The sequence below is a fragment of the Peromyscus eremicus genome, chromosome 4 (genome assembly GCF_949786415.1).
Source record: "Peromyscus eremicus chromosome 4, PerEre_H2_v1, whole genome shotgun sequence".
Lineage (NCBI taxonomy): Eukaryota > Metazoa > Chordata > Mammalia > Rodentia > Cricetidae > Peromyscus > Peromyscus eremicus.
Window position 1 is genome coordinate 130216356 of NC_081419.1, and position 14668 is coordinate 130231023.

General features: G+C 52.9%; 1 protein-coding gene across 1 annotated transcript; it reads right to left on the reverse strand.

Annotated features, from left to right (window-relative positions):
- Nucleotides 1-662: 662 nt before the first annotated feature.
- Nucleotides 663-13986, reverse strand: Sla2 (Src like adaptor 2). Its single transcript, XM_059261781.1, has 7 exons — nucleotides 13805-13986; nucleotides 10228-10327; nucleotides 9796-9882; nucleotides 9013-9116; nucleotides 2100-2249; nucleotides 1140-1272; nucleotides 663-828 (listed from the first exon to the last, which is right to left on the reverse strand). The coding sequence occupies exons 1-7, from the start codon at nucleotides 13899-13901 to the stop codon at nucleotides 711-713; spliced, it is 789 nt and encodes a 262-aa protein (XP_059117764.1). The 5' UTR covers nucleotides 13902-13986; the 3' UTR covers nucleotides 663-710.
- Nucleotides 13987-14668: the final 682 nt, after the last annotated feature.

Genomic DNA, 14668 nt, shown 5'->3' on the forward strand with positions numbered 1-14668 from the left:
CTGAGATGGGTGACTGGTCTACAGTGGGAGACTTAAACGCTGTCATTCTGTGTTTGACCACCAGATGGCAAGACGGGTTTGACTGGGCTATGTGGGGGTGAGCACTGAGTAGAGATCTCAGAGCTTGGCTGTCTAAGACACCTTGCTGTGAGGGATCATGGGAAGATCTAGACTTGCTCTTGCTCTGCTTGGGGAAGAGGTGGGGGCCGCTGTGGTAAGCTCAGGTGCTCTGCTTCTCTGCTTTCTGACCATCCTACTGTCTGAGATGTGTGTGCATTCTGAAGAGACTTGTGAATGTCCCTAATATTTTTCTCTCCTTCATGCTAGTGGCGATCTCTGCCTTTAGTAGGGCTGATTAGCAGTTACAGTGGGGGAAGGGACTCCACAGTCGTGCTGGACATCCCTCTCAGGAACTGACTTATCAAACCTTAGAAGTAATTTACTCTCTGTAGAGGCCTGGCCCTGCTTTGAATTGCGAAGCACGTGGACCAGAGGTGGTAGGAGGGTCCGAGGCCTTGGGAGGAGATAAATGACTTCTTATCCTCTAGAGAGGAAAGAGCAGAAGGTCCAGGTGGGACCCGGGATGTGCCTGCGTCCCAGCCCAACCCTCTGCATTCCCAGCCTTGCCTCTGGGGTGCTTCGTCAGGTTTGCCCGAGCTGGAGTCCTAGGTGACGACATGGCCTCGGTTCCCCTTTGACTGTGTGCTGGACTAGGCGTCATCCAAGCAGTTCTCCTCAGTCAGGCTGATGTAGGAGCTGAGGGATTCTCGGAGGCCCTCACTGAGAAGAGATGCCTCCCCACTGGCAGGTGCTTCCAAAAACAGGCTACTGTGGACGGGAGAAAGCGGGTGAGGGGCCACCTCTGTGTCCCTACCCTTAGTACAGCACCATATTACTCCTGCTGACAAACTCCTCGTTTCCTAACTGATCTAACTCCATCTTGACCTCCCTACTCAGGACTCTTGACCCACTCACTCCAACCTTCCTCTCACCCAGGCTGCCCCGAGGTCCATGCCTATTTTTTCCCTGACACTGCCTTGTCCTCAGCACTGCTCAGGCCTGGGCGGGCTCTAGAAGGTGTCCGTTCTGGGTTGGGAGCCCAAGTTCTGTTCTGTCTTAATGTCCCAGGACTCCCTTACCTGTCCAGCTCTTTCCAGTTGAGTGATGCCGACTGCACAGTCACAGGGAGAGGGAGATCTTTGCTAGGTAGTGGGCCAAGCTTCTGCAGGACGCAGGGCTCCTTGAGGACACAGCAGATGTCATCTGCCAGCTCTGTGGAAGAGACCCAAACCCTTGCTATAACCCAGACTTCTGCCCTGGAAGTTTTCTGTGCTTGGCACGTTGGGGACATGGTCACCAAAACGTAATAGGAAGTGAAGTCTGGGATGTAGAAGAAGTTGGGCTGGGGCTAAGTTATGTGATACTTAGTTCGTGTAAAACTGAAGAAAAGCAAGCTGAGTGCTCAGCCTGTGGCCCCATCAGATCTGCTGTGGAGAACCAACTTGTAGAAATCCCCAGTCAACCTTCTCAAGAGGTTTTCCTTTTTTTTTTTTTTTTTTTTTTTTACTGTTTGTTACTGCCTTTGTTTTCTGAGACAGAGTTTCTCTGTGTAGCCCTGGCTGTCCTGGAACTCACTCTGTAGACCAGGCTGTCCCCGAACTCAGAGATCCGCCTGCCTCTGCCTCCCGAGTGCTGGGGTGAAAGGCGTGCGCCACCACCGCCCAGTGAGGTTTTCCTTGGCTCCTTGACACTGCCTTGGTAACAGGGCGGGCACCCGAAATGTTAAAGATTGCATTGCACCCAGGAACAGCACAATCTGATCCTGTGAAGAACACTGTTGTAGGGCACTTTGATTTGGGACCACCACCGTGGTGGTGAGATTTTGGCCAAGCTCACACAGTTGGCTTCTAGTTAGTTCTTCGTCAGTGTGGGTTGGAGACCTCTCTCACCCAGCACGGGGGCTGCATAAGGACAGATAGAGGACCGGACATGCCTCTTCTGTCTGGATAGCCCCAGCAGGTTCTAAGGGCATAACTGACACCTCCGAGGCCCCTCGTCTAGTTTACTGTGGAAGCAAAAGAAAAAAGAAAAAGCCATACCAGAGTAATGGTCCACCAGGTCCTGGAGTGAGGGGAAGGTGAGACGTGGTGAGATGTACAGCCAGCCATTGTCAAGGCGCTGTATCCTGTAGTGTCTGATCCGGTCCCAAGATGCAGGGCGGCTGAGTCGAATGGACAGGGAATAGCAGCCTGAGGAGGAAAGGGTCCAGGGATACAGCTAAGGCCCTGCTGGAGACCCAGCCCCACCCAGGTTGGAAGAAGAAAAAAATAATGATCATAGTCCAGCCTTCAGGTAGGGCAAAGATTATTAGTTGTAATAGATCGGATCCTATGATCCTCAGGCTGGGTGAGGTGTAAGTGAGCATTAATATTGGCTGTATAGATAAGACTCGGGTGGCAGAAGGGTTGGAATGTGAAAATGTCAAGTAGAGGGCAGCATGGCCATAGAGAGAAAGGCACTTTGGAAACAGGTCAGTGTTAACAGTTAAGTTACCTTCAAACCCAGCAGTCCCATCTCATACACGGAGAAAAACAGAAGTGCTTTCAATAGATACCACATTCACAGCCTGCTTGAGCTCAATGGTATGCTAAGTGTGGAGGATGTGGCTCAGTGGTAAAGACTTGGTGTGAGGTAGTCCCATTGCCTCACACAAAGTCCCATGGTGCCTTATAGAATGCAGTGCTAATTATGTAGCATAGACTGGTGGCACTTACATGTAATCCCAGCATGTGGGAGGTGGAGGCAGGAGGATAACGTTCAAGGCCCTCCTTGGTTACATGGTGAGTTTGAGGCCAACCTCAGCTGTGTGAGACCATCCCCCCCAAAAAAAAAACAAAAAAAACAAGTAAAAGAATGAGCCGCAACTAGTCACAGAGTGTACATTCAGGAAGACTATTTAAAATTCAGAAACAGCCAAGGGTGTTGGCGGGGACACTTACACAGCAAGGTTTTAAAGAGAAGCAGTTGCTGAAGGCCGTCCTGGTCTGTAGCCAGGCTAGTCAGGGCTACAGTGGGACTCTCAAAAATAAACTAAAGCCAATCCTGAGGAACTGCTGTACTCTCCCAGTTCCAAGATCTCTGTTTTAAAATTCAGGCTGCCTGGGTTTCAGTCTCACACAGGCAGTCTGTAGTACCCCTGCCACCTGTGCCCACCGGCCCTATTGCTAAGGCACACCACCTGGCCACTCAGGGTTTTTTTTTGTTTTTTTTTTTTTAACTGTGTGAAGGGGGTAACGATTACCCTGATCTCAACAGCTGTGAGCATTCAGGTAGTGAACCAGGTTTGGCATGCAGCAAGCACCCATAAGTATTTCCTGTGTCCCTGCTGTTCCTTTGTGGTAGTTTGAATAGCAGTGGCCCCCATAGGCTCATATATTTGAGTGCTTGGTCATTAGGGAGTGGCACTATTAGGTTTTACCTTGTTAGGGTAGGTGTGGCCTTGGAGGAGGTGTGTCACTGGGGGTGGGTTTCAAATACTCAAGCCAGGCCCAGAGTCTCTTCCTGCTGCCTCCCAATCCAGGTGTTGAATTCTTAGCCACCTACCTCTCCAGCACCATGTCTGCCTGCACACTGACATGCTTCCTGCCATGACAATAATGGACTGAACCTCTGGGCCTGTAAGCCAGCCCCAATTAAATGGTTTCCTTTATAAGAGTTGCCATGGTCGTGGTGTCCCTTCACAGCAATAGAAACCCTAAGACATCCTTTTATGCAGAACATTCTACCTCCAAGATGCATGCCTTCCTTTAAAAAAGGAAGCCTCATCGGGCGGTGGTAGTGCACGCCTTTAATCCCAGCACTCGGGAGGCAGAGGCAGGTGGATCTCTGAGAGTCTGAGGCCAGCCGGGGCTACAGAGTGAGTTCCAGGAAAGGTGCAAAGCTACACAGAGAAACCCTGTCTCGAAAAACAGAAGAAGAAGAAGAAGAAGAAGAAGAAGAAGAAGAAGAAGAAGAAGAAGAAGAAGAAGAAGAAGAAGAAGAAGAAGAAAGAAGGAGGAGGAGGAGGAGGAGGAGGCCTCCTGAGGGATGGCTCAGATTTATCCTACCATCTTCCTGTCTTCGTATACAACCCTGACCCATCCATCCCTCACTACGCCCCAGACTCTCGAGTCTCTGACTGCTTCCTCTCACACCGTCTTGACTTGGGTCTGAGATGCCTTCACAAAGCCCTGCAGGGCAGCGGGACTCCAGTGCCCTGCAGTATTCAGAGGTGGGGCCTTTGGGAGGTGATGGGATCATGAGGGCTCAGCCTTGTCCCAGCAAGCTTTTCCGTTCCCTGACTGCCACAAAGTGAGCAGCTTTTTTCCACACTCTTTCCCCATGAGGCAAATTACCTTGTTGCCACAGCCCTAAAAGCAGCTGGGCCAGGTGACTGTCAGCAGAAGCCTGATCCACAAGCCAAGATACCGGCGACATTGAGAGCACACCTGGGGTCTGACCACATCTCAACCAGAGAGAGCTTGTGACTGCTTCTTCTATGGCTCTTTATAAGCAAAGTCCTCATCATCTTTGAAAGACTGCAGAATCTGACCTCTCCTTGGACCTGTCCAGCCCCACTGGCTCTAGACTAAAGCCCTTCTTCAGGGCACAGGCACACTTACCCACAGACACACCCTCATCTCCGCTTTAATGTGCTGGGCATTTATTTGTTCACTGTCCACTTTGCCACTGAGACTATGGCTGGGGTCTTGCTTTTTATACCTTGGATCTTGGGTGTCCTATGGGTTGACTAATTGGTTGGTTTCTTGACAGAAACTCACAATGTAGCTGAATCTGGCCTTGAACTGTGATCCCCCTGCCTCAGCCTCCCAGTGCTAGAATTATAGTGGGCCACTTGAAGACTTAACTACCCTTGCATTTCTCATAGAAAACACACATTGAACCTTCCCCTCCCCACACTGGCGATGGGTCTAGAGGGCCCTTCAGGAGCCAGACCCTTGCTGAGGGTAGAGTGCTTAGGTGCACACAGGCCTAGCTGCCTGAATGGGTATGAGGGAGCTGGTGGTGTGGGGGGCAAATTTGGGCCTGTCTTTTGCAGTCTGGTATTAAACATGGCCCCCTCCTTCCTGTCTGGAAGGCAGTTTACTCTATCTATCCTGCCTACCGAGGCAGACTCATTTATTTCTCCAACAAACATCTGCTGAGCCCCTACTACAATGCCAGACACAGGCCCAGACTTAGGTGTAAGGGACGGTAGAGAGGAGCTGCTGCCAGCCCATCCCCTCACGGTTGTCCTCGGTGGTCCTCATGGGACAGTGAGCTCCATTGTTCTCAGAGCATAGCTTTCAGTTTTGTTACAAGAAGTCAGTTCACCAAAGATGCCAGGGAGAACTGCTCAAGATGTTGTGGGAGTTTTGAAGAGCCACAGCCTGGGGGTGGGGTGGGGTGATAGGCTTGGACCGTGAAGGACGAGTGTATATTTGCCCAGGGGAGAAGTGGGGGGTGGGGCTGTCCAGGCTGTGGGACTATGTGTCAGGAAGCGATGGAAAAAATGAGGTGTATTCTTAGAGTACCTGGTAAGCAGTGAAGCTAGAGGGCACAGAGGGCTGAGAGGATGACCTTCCAGACCAAGGGCAGTGAGGGTGGCCCTGGACTCTAGGATGCTCTAGCAGGCTTAGGCAGTCATGCCCAGAACTTCTGGAGTTGGGCATTCCAGTGGTGCTGGGAGAGGTAAGGGATGCCATCAGGGTCTACCTGGGGGAAATGCCTGGCAGACCCTGCCTGCACTTCCTCCACTGAGGCCACCTAGGAGCCAATGGCCTAAGAGATGCTGACCCCTAGGCCCTGGGAGCCACATGCGGGAAGTGTGACTCAGCCACTACTGGGGAAGGGTTGACCACCCAAGAGTGGGCAGAGCTGAGCCCCTGGGTGGAGGAGCCACATCTTGCTCACTGATCTCCCTTACTGAGTCCAACAGAAAGGGGACAGGGTGACAGCAGGGGAGTGAAGGAATGCTGCTTACTGGAGCCTGTCCTTAATCCTGGCACACTCTGGAGCAGTCCTGTGGACTGTGCAGTTTCCAGGACCTCCTTCGTAAAGCAGTACTTCGGGGCCAACTCAAGCCTGGCTCTCCCCAGGCCTAGAACATGACCAGGTAGGCTAGAGGGACTCTGAGCTGATGTGGAGGGTGGCTGAGAGGGTGTTCTTGAGAGTTCAGGGCTGCAGGCTTTCCTTGGTCCACACATAGGCTCCACCCCCCACTGGAATCCCAGCCTCAGAGCTACACTGGACTCTGGGTCCAGGCTGATCCTGGACTCCTCGGGTGGAGGCAGGAGGATCACAAGGCCTGCTTGGGCTACAGAATGAGTTCAAAGCCAGCCTGAACAACCTAGTGAGACACTGTCTCCAAAAGTATCTGAGGCTCTGGGTTCGATACCCAGTCCTGCAGAAAAAGAGGAGAAAAGACGATCCCACTGTCACCCAGTTGGTGGTTAAGAAATCATATGTGACAAGATGCACAGGATATAACCTGTCTGTCTGTCAGTCTCTCACTTCCTCCCTCGTTCCCTCCCTCCCTCCCACTGATCTACAGGCAACATGACTTCTCTATTTCTTCCTTCTGGATTTTCCTCTGTCACTTTGAAAGAACAGAGAACCACCCAGAGAGGGAGGCAGGTGTGTGGCCTCTGCCCCCAGTAGGTCTGTGGTGGCGAGAGCCAGTGCTGTTACCAAGTCCAGAGCATCCCAATGACTTCTGTGCGTTAAGATCAGAGAACCAGCACTCTGACATCACTCAGGACCCTAGAACTTAGTATCAATTTTGGGTTTTGGCCCAGGAACCACAGAATAAAAGTTCAGTCACTTATTCAGGACATACTGATTCAAGCTTCTGAAGCAGTCTGACCCCCAGTACTCCAGATCCAGCGCACGCCGGGGGTTCTTCTACTTCACTACATACATGCCCTGTCTGTTGAAGAGTCTCACCCCAGGGCACTCCTTCCGATTCCAGATCCTAGGACACATTCCTGACCAATTAAATCAGAAACTCAAGCTTGGTGTATAAGCATCCATGTTGCAGGCTTCTCCCAGATGATTCCAATGTACAGCTAAGATCCAGTTTCCTAAGCAAGCTCCCCAGGCCAGCAGTGTAAGAGAGGAGCATGTTTAGCTCCGAACTCAGACTTGGCATGCCCGGTGTGGGGTAGCCGCCCTGCAGGCAATTCTGTCGCTTTCCTGGACAGAGACCCACAAGCAATGAACTAAAGTGACATCTTTGCCCAGGCTACGCCCTTCAGCCTAAGCAGTGCTGTCCAAAGGAAGCCATGAGGAGAGGCTGCAGTCATGCCTGGGAGACAACCATTCTCCAGGTCAGCACGGGAAGCTTTTGGTTCTTTTGTACGTATAAGCTCGAAAGCCCCAGGGATCCTCCCATCCTGCTTCCCCAGTACTGAGATTACAAGCATACACCACCTTGCCAGACTTTGTACATGGGTGCTGGGGCTCAAACTCAGGACCTCACACTTGCAAAGCAAACACTTTCTGAGACCCTTTGGCCTTTATTATTTTACTTTGTACCTTACTCTGTCCCTCTGGCTAGCCTGGAACTCACCACTAGCCCAGGTTGGTCTTGAATTTCTAGGTGATCCTCCTGTCTCTCCTTTTGAGAGCTTTATTGAGATAGGGTCTCATGATGAACACGTATGCCTTGAACTCTGTGTGCCCGAAAGTGACTGAGCGCCTGCTCCTCTGGGCTCTATCTCCCAAGTGCTGGGATTACTGGCATGCACACAGTGCTCTAACTCAGGGTCTTTGGTTTCTGATGAGAGTTGCTTTCTGATTGACCTGCACTAGGTGCTGGCCACAGGGATGCTAGTCCCAGAATTCCTGTGGATCCTTTCAGGTCCTTGAAGATCTTCACAGATCCCTCCTGGCATCTCCATGAATTTCCCTTGTATATGCTCCTTCTTAATGAAGAGGGGAGAAAAATGGCACAAGGGTGGTCACTATACCCTCAGGACTGCACCAGGCCAGAGGTAGGGCGGGGTGGGGTGGCTAAGCGCTGAGCACTTCCTGTGGCTTTTCTAGCTCACAACTGGTAGGTCTGCAGGGCTCCTGTCCCAGTCACCACCAGCACTGAGGTTTCCTGTTTGCAGCTGCCGCACCGGAGCCAGCAGCCCTACCACCGTCCGCAGCCAGCCAATGGGCGTTTCGGAGGGTGAGGGGTTGATGTTTCTTGGAAATTAGCAAGAGAGGCTGGGGAAAGATTAATCTAGGAAGCTCCTGAGGGAAATGCATGCAGGGTGGAGGTACAGAGCGTGGACCGTGATAGCCCATCCAGTAAGCTCAATCAGGGCAGACACAGGAGGTCTGTCTGCACGCCAGTATCTCCTCCCTAGACTGTCGCTAGCAAACTCTATTTTTGTCCCCTGAGGTCTTTCCTGGGTGCCTGACTTGCAATGAACATTTGCCAAGAGATCTTATCGTGTCCTGTCTTGTAAAGGAGAAATCACCACTGCTGATCAGAGTAAATCCCAGGTGTTTTTTGTTTGGTTGGTTTTTGCTTTGTTTTGTTTTTCAAGACACGGTTTCTCTGTGTAGCCCTGGCTGTCTTGGAACTCACTCTGTAGCCCAGGCTGACCTCGAACTCACAGAGATCCTCCTACCTCTGCCTCCTGAGTGCTGGCATTAAAGGCTCAGCATCCCAGTTGTCACAACATAGACTAAGCTTGGATCCCTGCCAGTGGGTTCACGCCCACTTTGCACTATTGTCCAAGGACGGTCATGGAAGCAAGGTGACCCAACTCCAAGCCTAGGTATCCACTCCACAAAGTGGATTGACCTTGATTGCTCCAGGTAAACTGTCTTTCCTTTGCCCTCACAGCCTGGCTCCACCTCAGGCCCTTTTATAGTCAGGGCCTGGCTGGACTCAAGAAACCTCCACTGTTAGGTGTGCCAACAGTCTGTCCTCTCTCCTGAGCCCGACTCTGGAGAGGTGTGTGGGACGGAGTTTACCTCTCCTGGTCTGGCTCTCTCTGATGAGGAAGGCCCCTCCGGGGTTTCCAGGCAACAAGAGTAGTTCCTCAGCTCTCTCCCTGCTCAGGCCCTCATACAGCCACCTGGTGGAGCAAGGAGAGAGACAAGGTGAGCTTGTGGACTTGAATAGAATCCTTCTAGTAAAAGGGTTTAATATGCCTCTGCATGACCTTGACAAGATCTTCCCTCCCTTACCCTCTGGCCTCACTTGACCTCTGGACCATGAAGAGCAGGCGCCAGAGGCTCAGAGACTCCCTTCAGCCATGCTCTCAGGGTCCTGACTCCAGAGTCTTTGGGGAACAGCCCTATGAAGACACCCTCAGGCTTTCTTTGCCTGGAGACTTCATTACCAAGTGTCTGGGAGGGAGTGGGTGGAGGAGGGCCAGGCAGGGCAGCACAGGCTCCCCTGCCTCTGTCTTCACTGCCCAGTCCTCCAGCTCCACTGCTGATCCACTCACCCTTGCCGGAAGTGCCCCTTGTCTCCCGCTTTGGGATGTCCTGTGCCTGTCCCTCTACAACCCCTTCAGTGTTCTGGACATTTGATCCTGACCACCCTCCAAAGTCCCACACCACACCTCCTCCTCTATGGGGCCTTCTTTGGTCTCCCAGGTCTCATGGGCCAAGGTGCACAAGACATGACAGTTGTTGTCTGCTGCTCTGAAGGGCGGGGCCCAGGCTCTGTTCAGCTTGTGGCTATGCATAAAGAGAACACTGTGGGAAGAGTGTAGGAGATCCTGGAGGTGGCCTGGGCCAGGTACTCACCCATGGGAGACTTTAGCCACATGCACACTGGGGATGTGATACTCTCTGCCCGAGACTTCCGATATGACTGTCCACCAATCTCCATCCCTGTGGAGAGATCACAGAGGGCCACCTTCATTTGGAGTTTGTGAGTTCCTTCTCCCGATGGAACTTGCAGCACCTTTTCTACTCATTTCCCAGAATTCCCTACACCAGTTAACCCAGGCTCCTCCTTGGGTGAGGGCCTGGCAGGTAGCACATGATCCAAGGCCTCCTGTTCCAAGGCCTGACCCCACTCCCTCTGTCCCTGTAGGTGTGTCAGGCTGCCAGAAAGCCACCCAGAGACCAACATGATCACATGGGAGCCTTTCCAAAGCGGCCCTGTGCCTTCCGCGGGTAGTGGAAGGCCCCTCTCCCACAGTGCGACCTCAGGGCCCAGTGTTGTAGACTTACTCAGAGATGATGGTTAGTGGCTCCCCGAGTCTCAGAGACAGTCCAGCCTGCTCACCTGCTGGGAAGCTGCCCAGGGCCACAGCTGTGACCTTGCTTCTCTCTAGATAGAGGGAGAAACACACCCTCTTGGTCAGTCCTCCCTCAAGGTGTGAGCTAGTTGATTCTTGCCTTGGTCTGGCTCCCCTCCTTCACCCTTCCCACAGGCACCCTGAAGCGGGGTGACTCTGGAGTCTGAAATGCTCCCAGAAGGCTCTACAGAACCTGGGAGAGCCCAGATAGCTTTGGGGGTTCCCAGGAGGGCCTTCAGTATGTGTGGCTGGAGGAGCAGGTTCCTGGCCACACCTCCCTGTATGTACAACTTCCACAGAGACTTTGAGGAAGGACTCTGCAGCTGGGAACTAACATCCTGTAGGACTGGGCTCTGGCTGAATGGGACAGCACTTGTCTAGGATGTGCTAGGCCCTGGGTTCCATCCTTAGACCCATGACGAAACAGACACCCCACTGCAGCTAGAAGCCCAGGTCAACATGGCTCTGAGTGGGCCTCTGAAAGGCAGTGGTGGGGCCACACAGTAGCTCTGAGGGTGGGGCTGGGGTGGAGGACTCAGGAAGGCTTACAGCTCCGCCTGGGGCCCCAGGAAGGACTGCCATGCTGTCAGGAGACAGAAAGCAGGGTCTGTGAGCTGAGGCTAGGGTGGGCTCTTCCCCACACATCTGACTCTGGTTGCCTTGTTACTCCTCCATCAGGCCCTGGAGAGATGCCCATGTAACCGGCTCTGTAACTCTAGGGCACTGCCCACACACAGGCACGGACGGGCTGGCCTCCCGGTGGCCTATGTTCAGGGCAGTGAGGGAAGGCCTGTGCTGCCTGAGAAGTGCCACGAGACGCTACTATTGCAGGCCTGACCAGGGCGAGTGCCCCACAGGAGCATGTGACTAAGGGTCCTGCTGACCCTGACTGTACACTGCACATCGGGCCCTACTGGGGTCTTCGTCCATCACCTTACTTCTTACTGGGCCCTTACCACTGCCCTGACGTTGGCATGTCTAGTCATCTCCAGGCCCTGATGTGGCACTCAGCAAGGGGAGAGCGTAATTCCAATTCCATAGCACCCTGTTCACAGACCCAGGCTGGAGTGGGGGGGCGGGGTGAAGGGCTGGTTGACAGCTGCACCGCTCAGCAAGGGCCCCAGCTTCCTGGGAGGCGAAGGTTCCAGTGGAGGAGGGATTGGCCTAGGTCATGGAACCAGAGTGAAGCTAAGACACCAGTCACCCTAGAAATGGTCCTGAGGACTCAGTGGACATGAAGTCCAGTTGGGGGTGGGGCATCATGTGGCAAATGGAGGGCTCACACTTGCCTCCCACCAGCCCACCCAGTCCAACAATCCCCTAAGCTTGTGGGGCCTGCAAATGGCTGTTAAAAACCAATCATGGGGCTGGAGAAATGGCTCAGAGATTAAGAGCACTGACTGCTCTTCCAGAGGTCCTGAGTTCAATTCCCAGCACCCACATGGCAGCTCACAAACTGTCTATAACTCCAGTTCCAGGGGACCCAACACCCTCACAGAGACATGCATGCACACAGAACACCAATGCACATAAAATAAAAATTAAAATATAAATAAATAAAAATATTTAAAAAAAAACAAAAACAAAAACAAAAAAACAATTTATGCCGGGCGGTGGTGGCACACGCCTTTAATCTCAGCACTCGGGAGGCAGAGTCAGGTGGATCTCTGTGAGGTCGAGGCCAGCCTGGGCTACAGAGCGAGATCCAGGACAGGCACCAAAACTACACAGAGAAACCCTGTCTCGAAAAACCAAAAAACAAACAAACAAAAAAAACCCCAAAAAAACAAACAAAACAAAACAAAACAAAAAACCTAATTCACCTACCTCACCTCTATTTCCTTCCTCCTGTCAATAACGGTCCCCAAAAGAGAGATTTGCTTAGCACACAGATGTAGGAGGCCAGGAAAAGCAGTCAAGGTCCACAGGAAGGGTTCTTTGGCCCTAAGGAGCTCCCAAAGTACCAAGGTCCCACAGGACTCTTGGATGCTCTCAAGAGGGAGCTGAGACCCAGGAGTGGGGGAGGAGGAGGAGACAGACAAGGGTCCAGGAGGTAGGTGGGGGCTGAAGAGTCTCTGCCGTAGGTAAGAAGGCACCCATTCCCACCTCTGCCTCTTAGAAGGTTAGCAGAAACCCTCCCAGCAGGAAGCTCTTCAGCTCTCAGGGTCTTGCCTGCCCAGAGACAGGTGTCCTGCTGCCGAGAATGCCTGATGCCTCCCTCCTATGGAGGTCTCTTTCCCATAGGCGTGGAACAAAGCGGCCTGTAAGGTTCCTGGCCCTCTCGAAAGCTGTGGTCTTGCATGCCGAGCAGGCGCAGCTCCCCAGTGGCTCCTGCTGGCCCCGTGGCCCATTTACTTTTCTTCAGAAAGGCTACTCCGACCTACCCCTTTGCACACTCATCCCTGCAACACTCACAAATCTAACAGGAGCGCCACTCAGCATGGTTCAGTGGCTGTCTCTGGGCAGGGACAGACCTATCTTGTTGTGTCTTCAGCTCCTGTCACATGGCTTGGCACTTGGCAGAGCCTCAGTGAGCTTCAGATGGACCAGGCCTGGGGGGACACGGGGCTTCTAGACCAGGCTAGTGAAAACTCACAGTCCTCTGGGACAAGGCAGCTCCAATGAGAAATGGCCTCCCTTCCTGGGAGACCAGGCGGAGGGAAGAGCAGCCCCCCTGAGCCCAGGTACATCTTCAGGCCCAGGATGACTCAGCGGCTGCCACCTGCTGCTAGCTCCGTGGAAGGTGTGGTTTTCGGGGCTCTTCCTGCAGGTCTCTCCCTGCAGATGAGGGGGCGCCCAGGGTGTCAGGGCCCTGTGGGGGCTGGTATTGGGGAGATAAGAGGCTTGAGTGCAGAACAGGAAAAGAAACCCTGCCCCTTTAAGGGATCTGCGGGTTGGAGATGTTCAGACATCTTGGCTCTGCAGTCTCTAGTCTAGGTTAGTTAATGCTCGCCACACCCCTCCGAACAGTGCTGCTGGGTTTGGGTGATCTTGTTATCCGTGATGGTTAATCCTCTGGACCAACGGGGCTCCACACAGCATTTAGATAGAATCTGGTCAAACCAGTCTGGATATTTCTGGGAAGATGGTTTTCAAACAAGGCAAAACCCCACCCCCATTTGAAATTACAGGCTCTTCTAGTGTAGCCCAAGCTATACAGAAACCCACAATTCTCTTCTCTACCTTCTAAATGAAGGAAGTACAGGCTCCTATCGCTGCAGCTAGCTTCATGCCCACCTCCAAACGCATGTTGGCAAATGTGCTGGGGTGGAACCACAGGCCCCCTTGTGCTACCTACCCATCCAGCCCTCTATCCCTGAGTTCCACTTCTAACCCCTTACATCTAATGTTCTCAGCACCCCTGCAAGTTCAGCACAAGCTGGGAGCTTGTGGCTCACTGGGAAGGATAGTCCTAGGCTCTCACTGAAGTCTGGGGTTGTGTTGGGGTTGTTGGCCGAAAACCCAGAGGTGGTGAGCTCTAGGTCTGTAGACCCACAGACATGAGTTACCTGCTTGTGTGGACACAGCTCCTTGGACTGGACCAGAGGAACTGGGGTTAGCGCTTGTGGACAGGCTTTTCCTTCTGCTGGGCAAGCTTCCCATCATTCCTCAGCAGACTCTCAGAAGCACACTGCTGAAAGAAACCTGAAAAGGGTCCTGCTGTGGGGACACAGTCCATGGACCCCAACATGGACCCCCAACGTGGCTCCCACAGAAAAACGACCTGGTCCATCAGGGCCATCGAAAAGGCAGTATCCCAACTGCCAGTCTCTCAGGGCCTTGCAGGCATCACTGTGTTGGACTGACCAACATAAATAGATACCAGGCTGAGGCTGCGGCAAGGTGGAGGTGTCTTCCCTGTATCCCATCCTTCCTAGGCAGTGACGGTGCTCCATTCAAGTCCCCTAGACCTTTTCCCGTGTCCCCTCTGATTGGCCAGCCTGCCCTTTCCATTCCCTTTGAGTCTGTCTGGATCCCAGCATTTCTCAGGAAGCTTCCTAGGAATTTTTAGCCTTTGCTGATCCTCCTTTGAACTCCCATAGCCTGAGGAACCATTCCTTCACCTAGGGTCACATTCTGCTGGTTGGTGGGAGGGATAGTGACAAGACACTGAGCTCTCTCCAGGCATGTCAGCGACCACAGCTAGGGTTAGAGATGGACCGAGGAGGAGACAGGAGGCCTTGGGATGGGAGTCACATGAGAGGCGACACTGAATACTGATTGGTGCCAAGAGCACTGGGTAAGATTGCTGGGAGTCTGTCAGCCTATGTGACACAGTGGTGACTTGCAAGGCTCTGAGGGACTGACTGGTCACTTCCATTCTTGGTGCCCCCTTTCCTCATCTGAGAAGTGGGGATAACCACACCCAACAC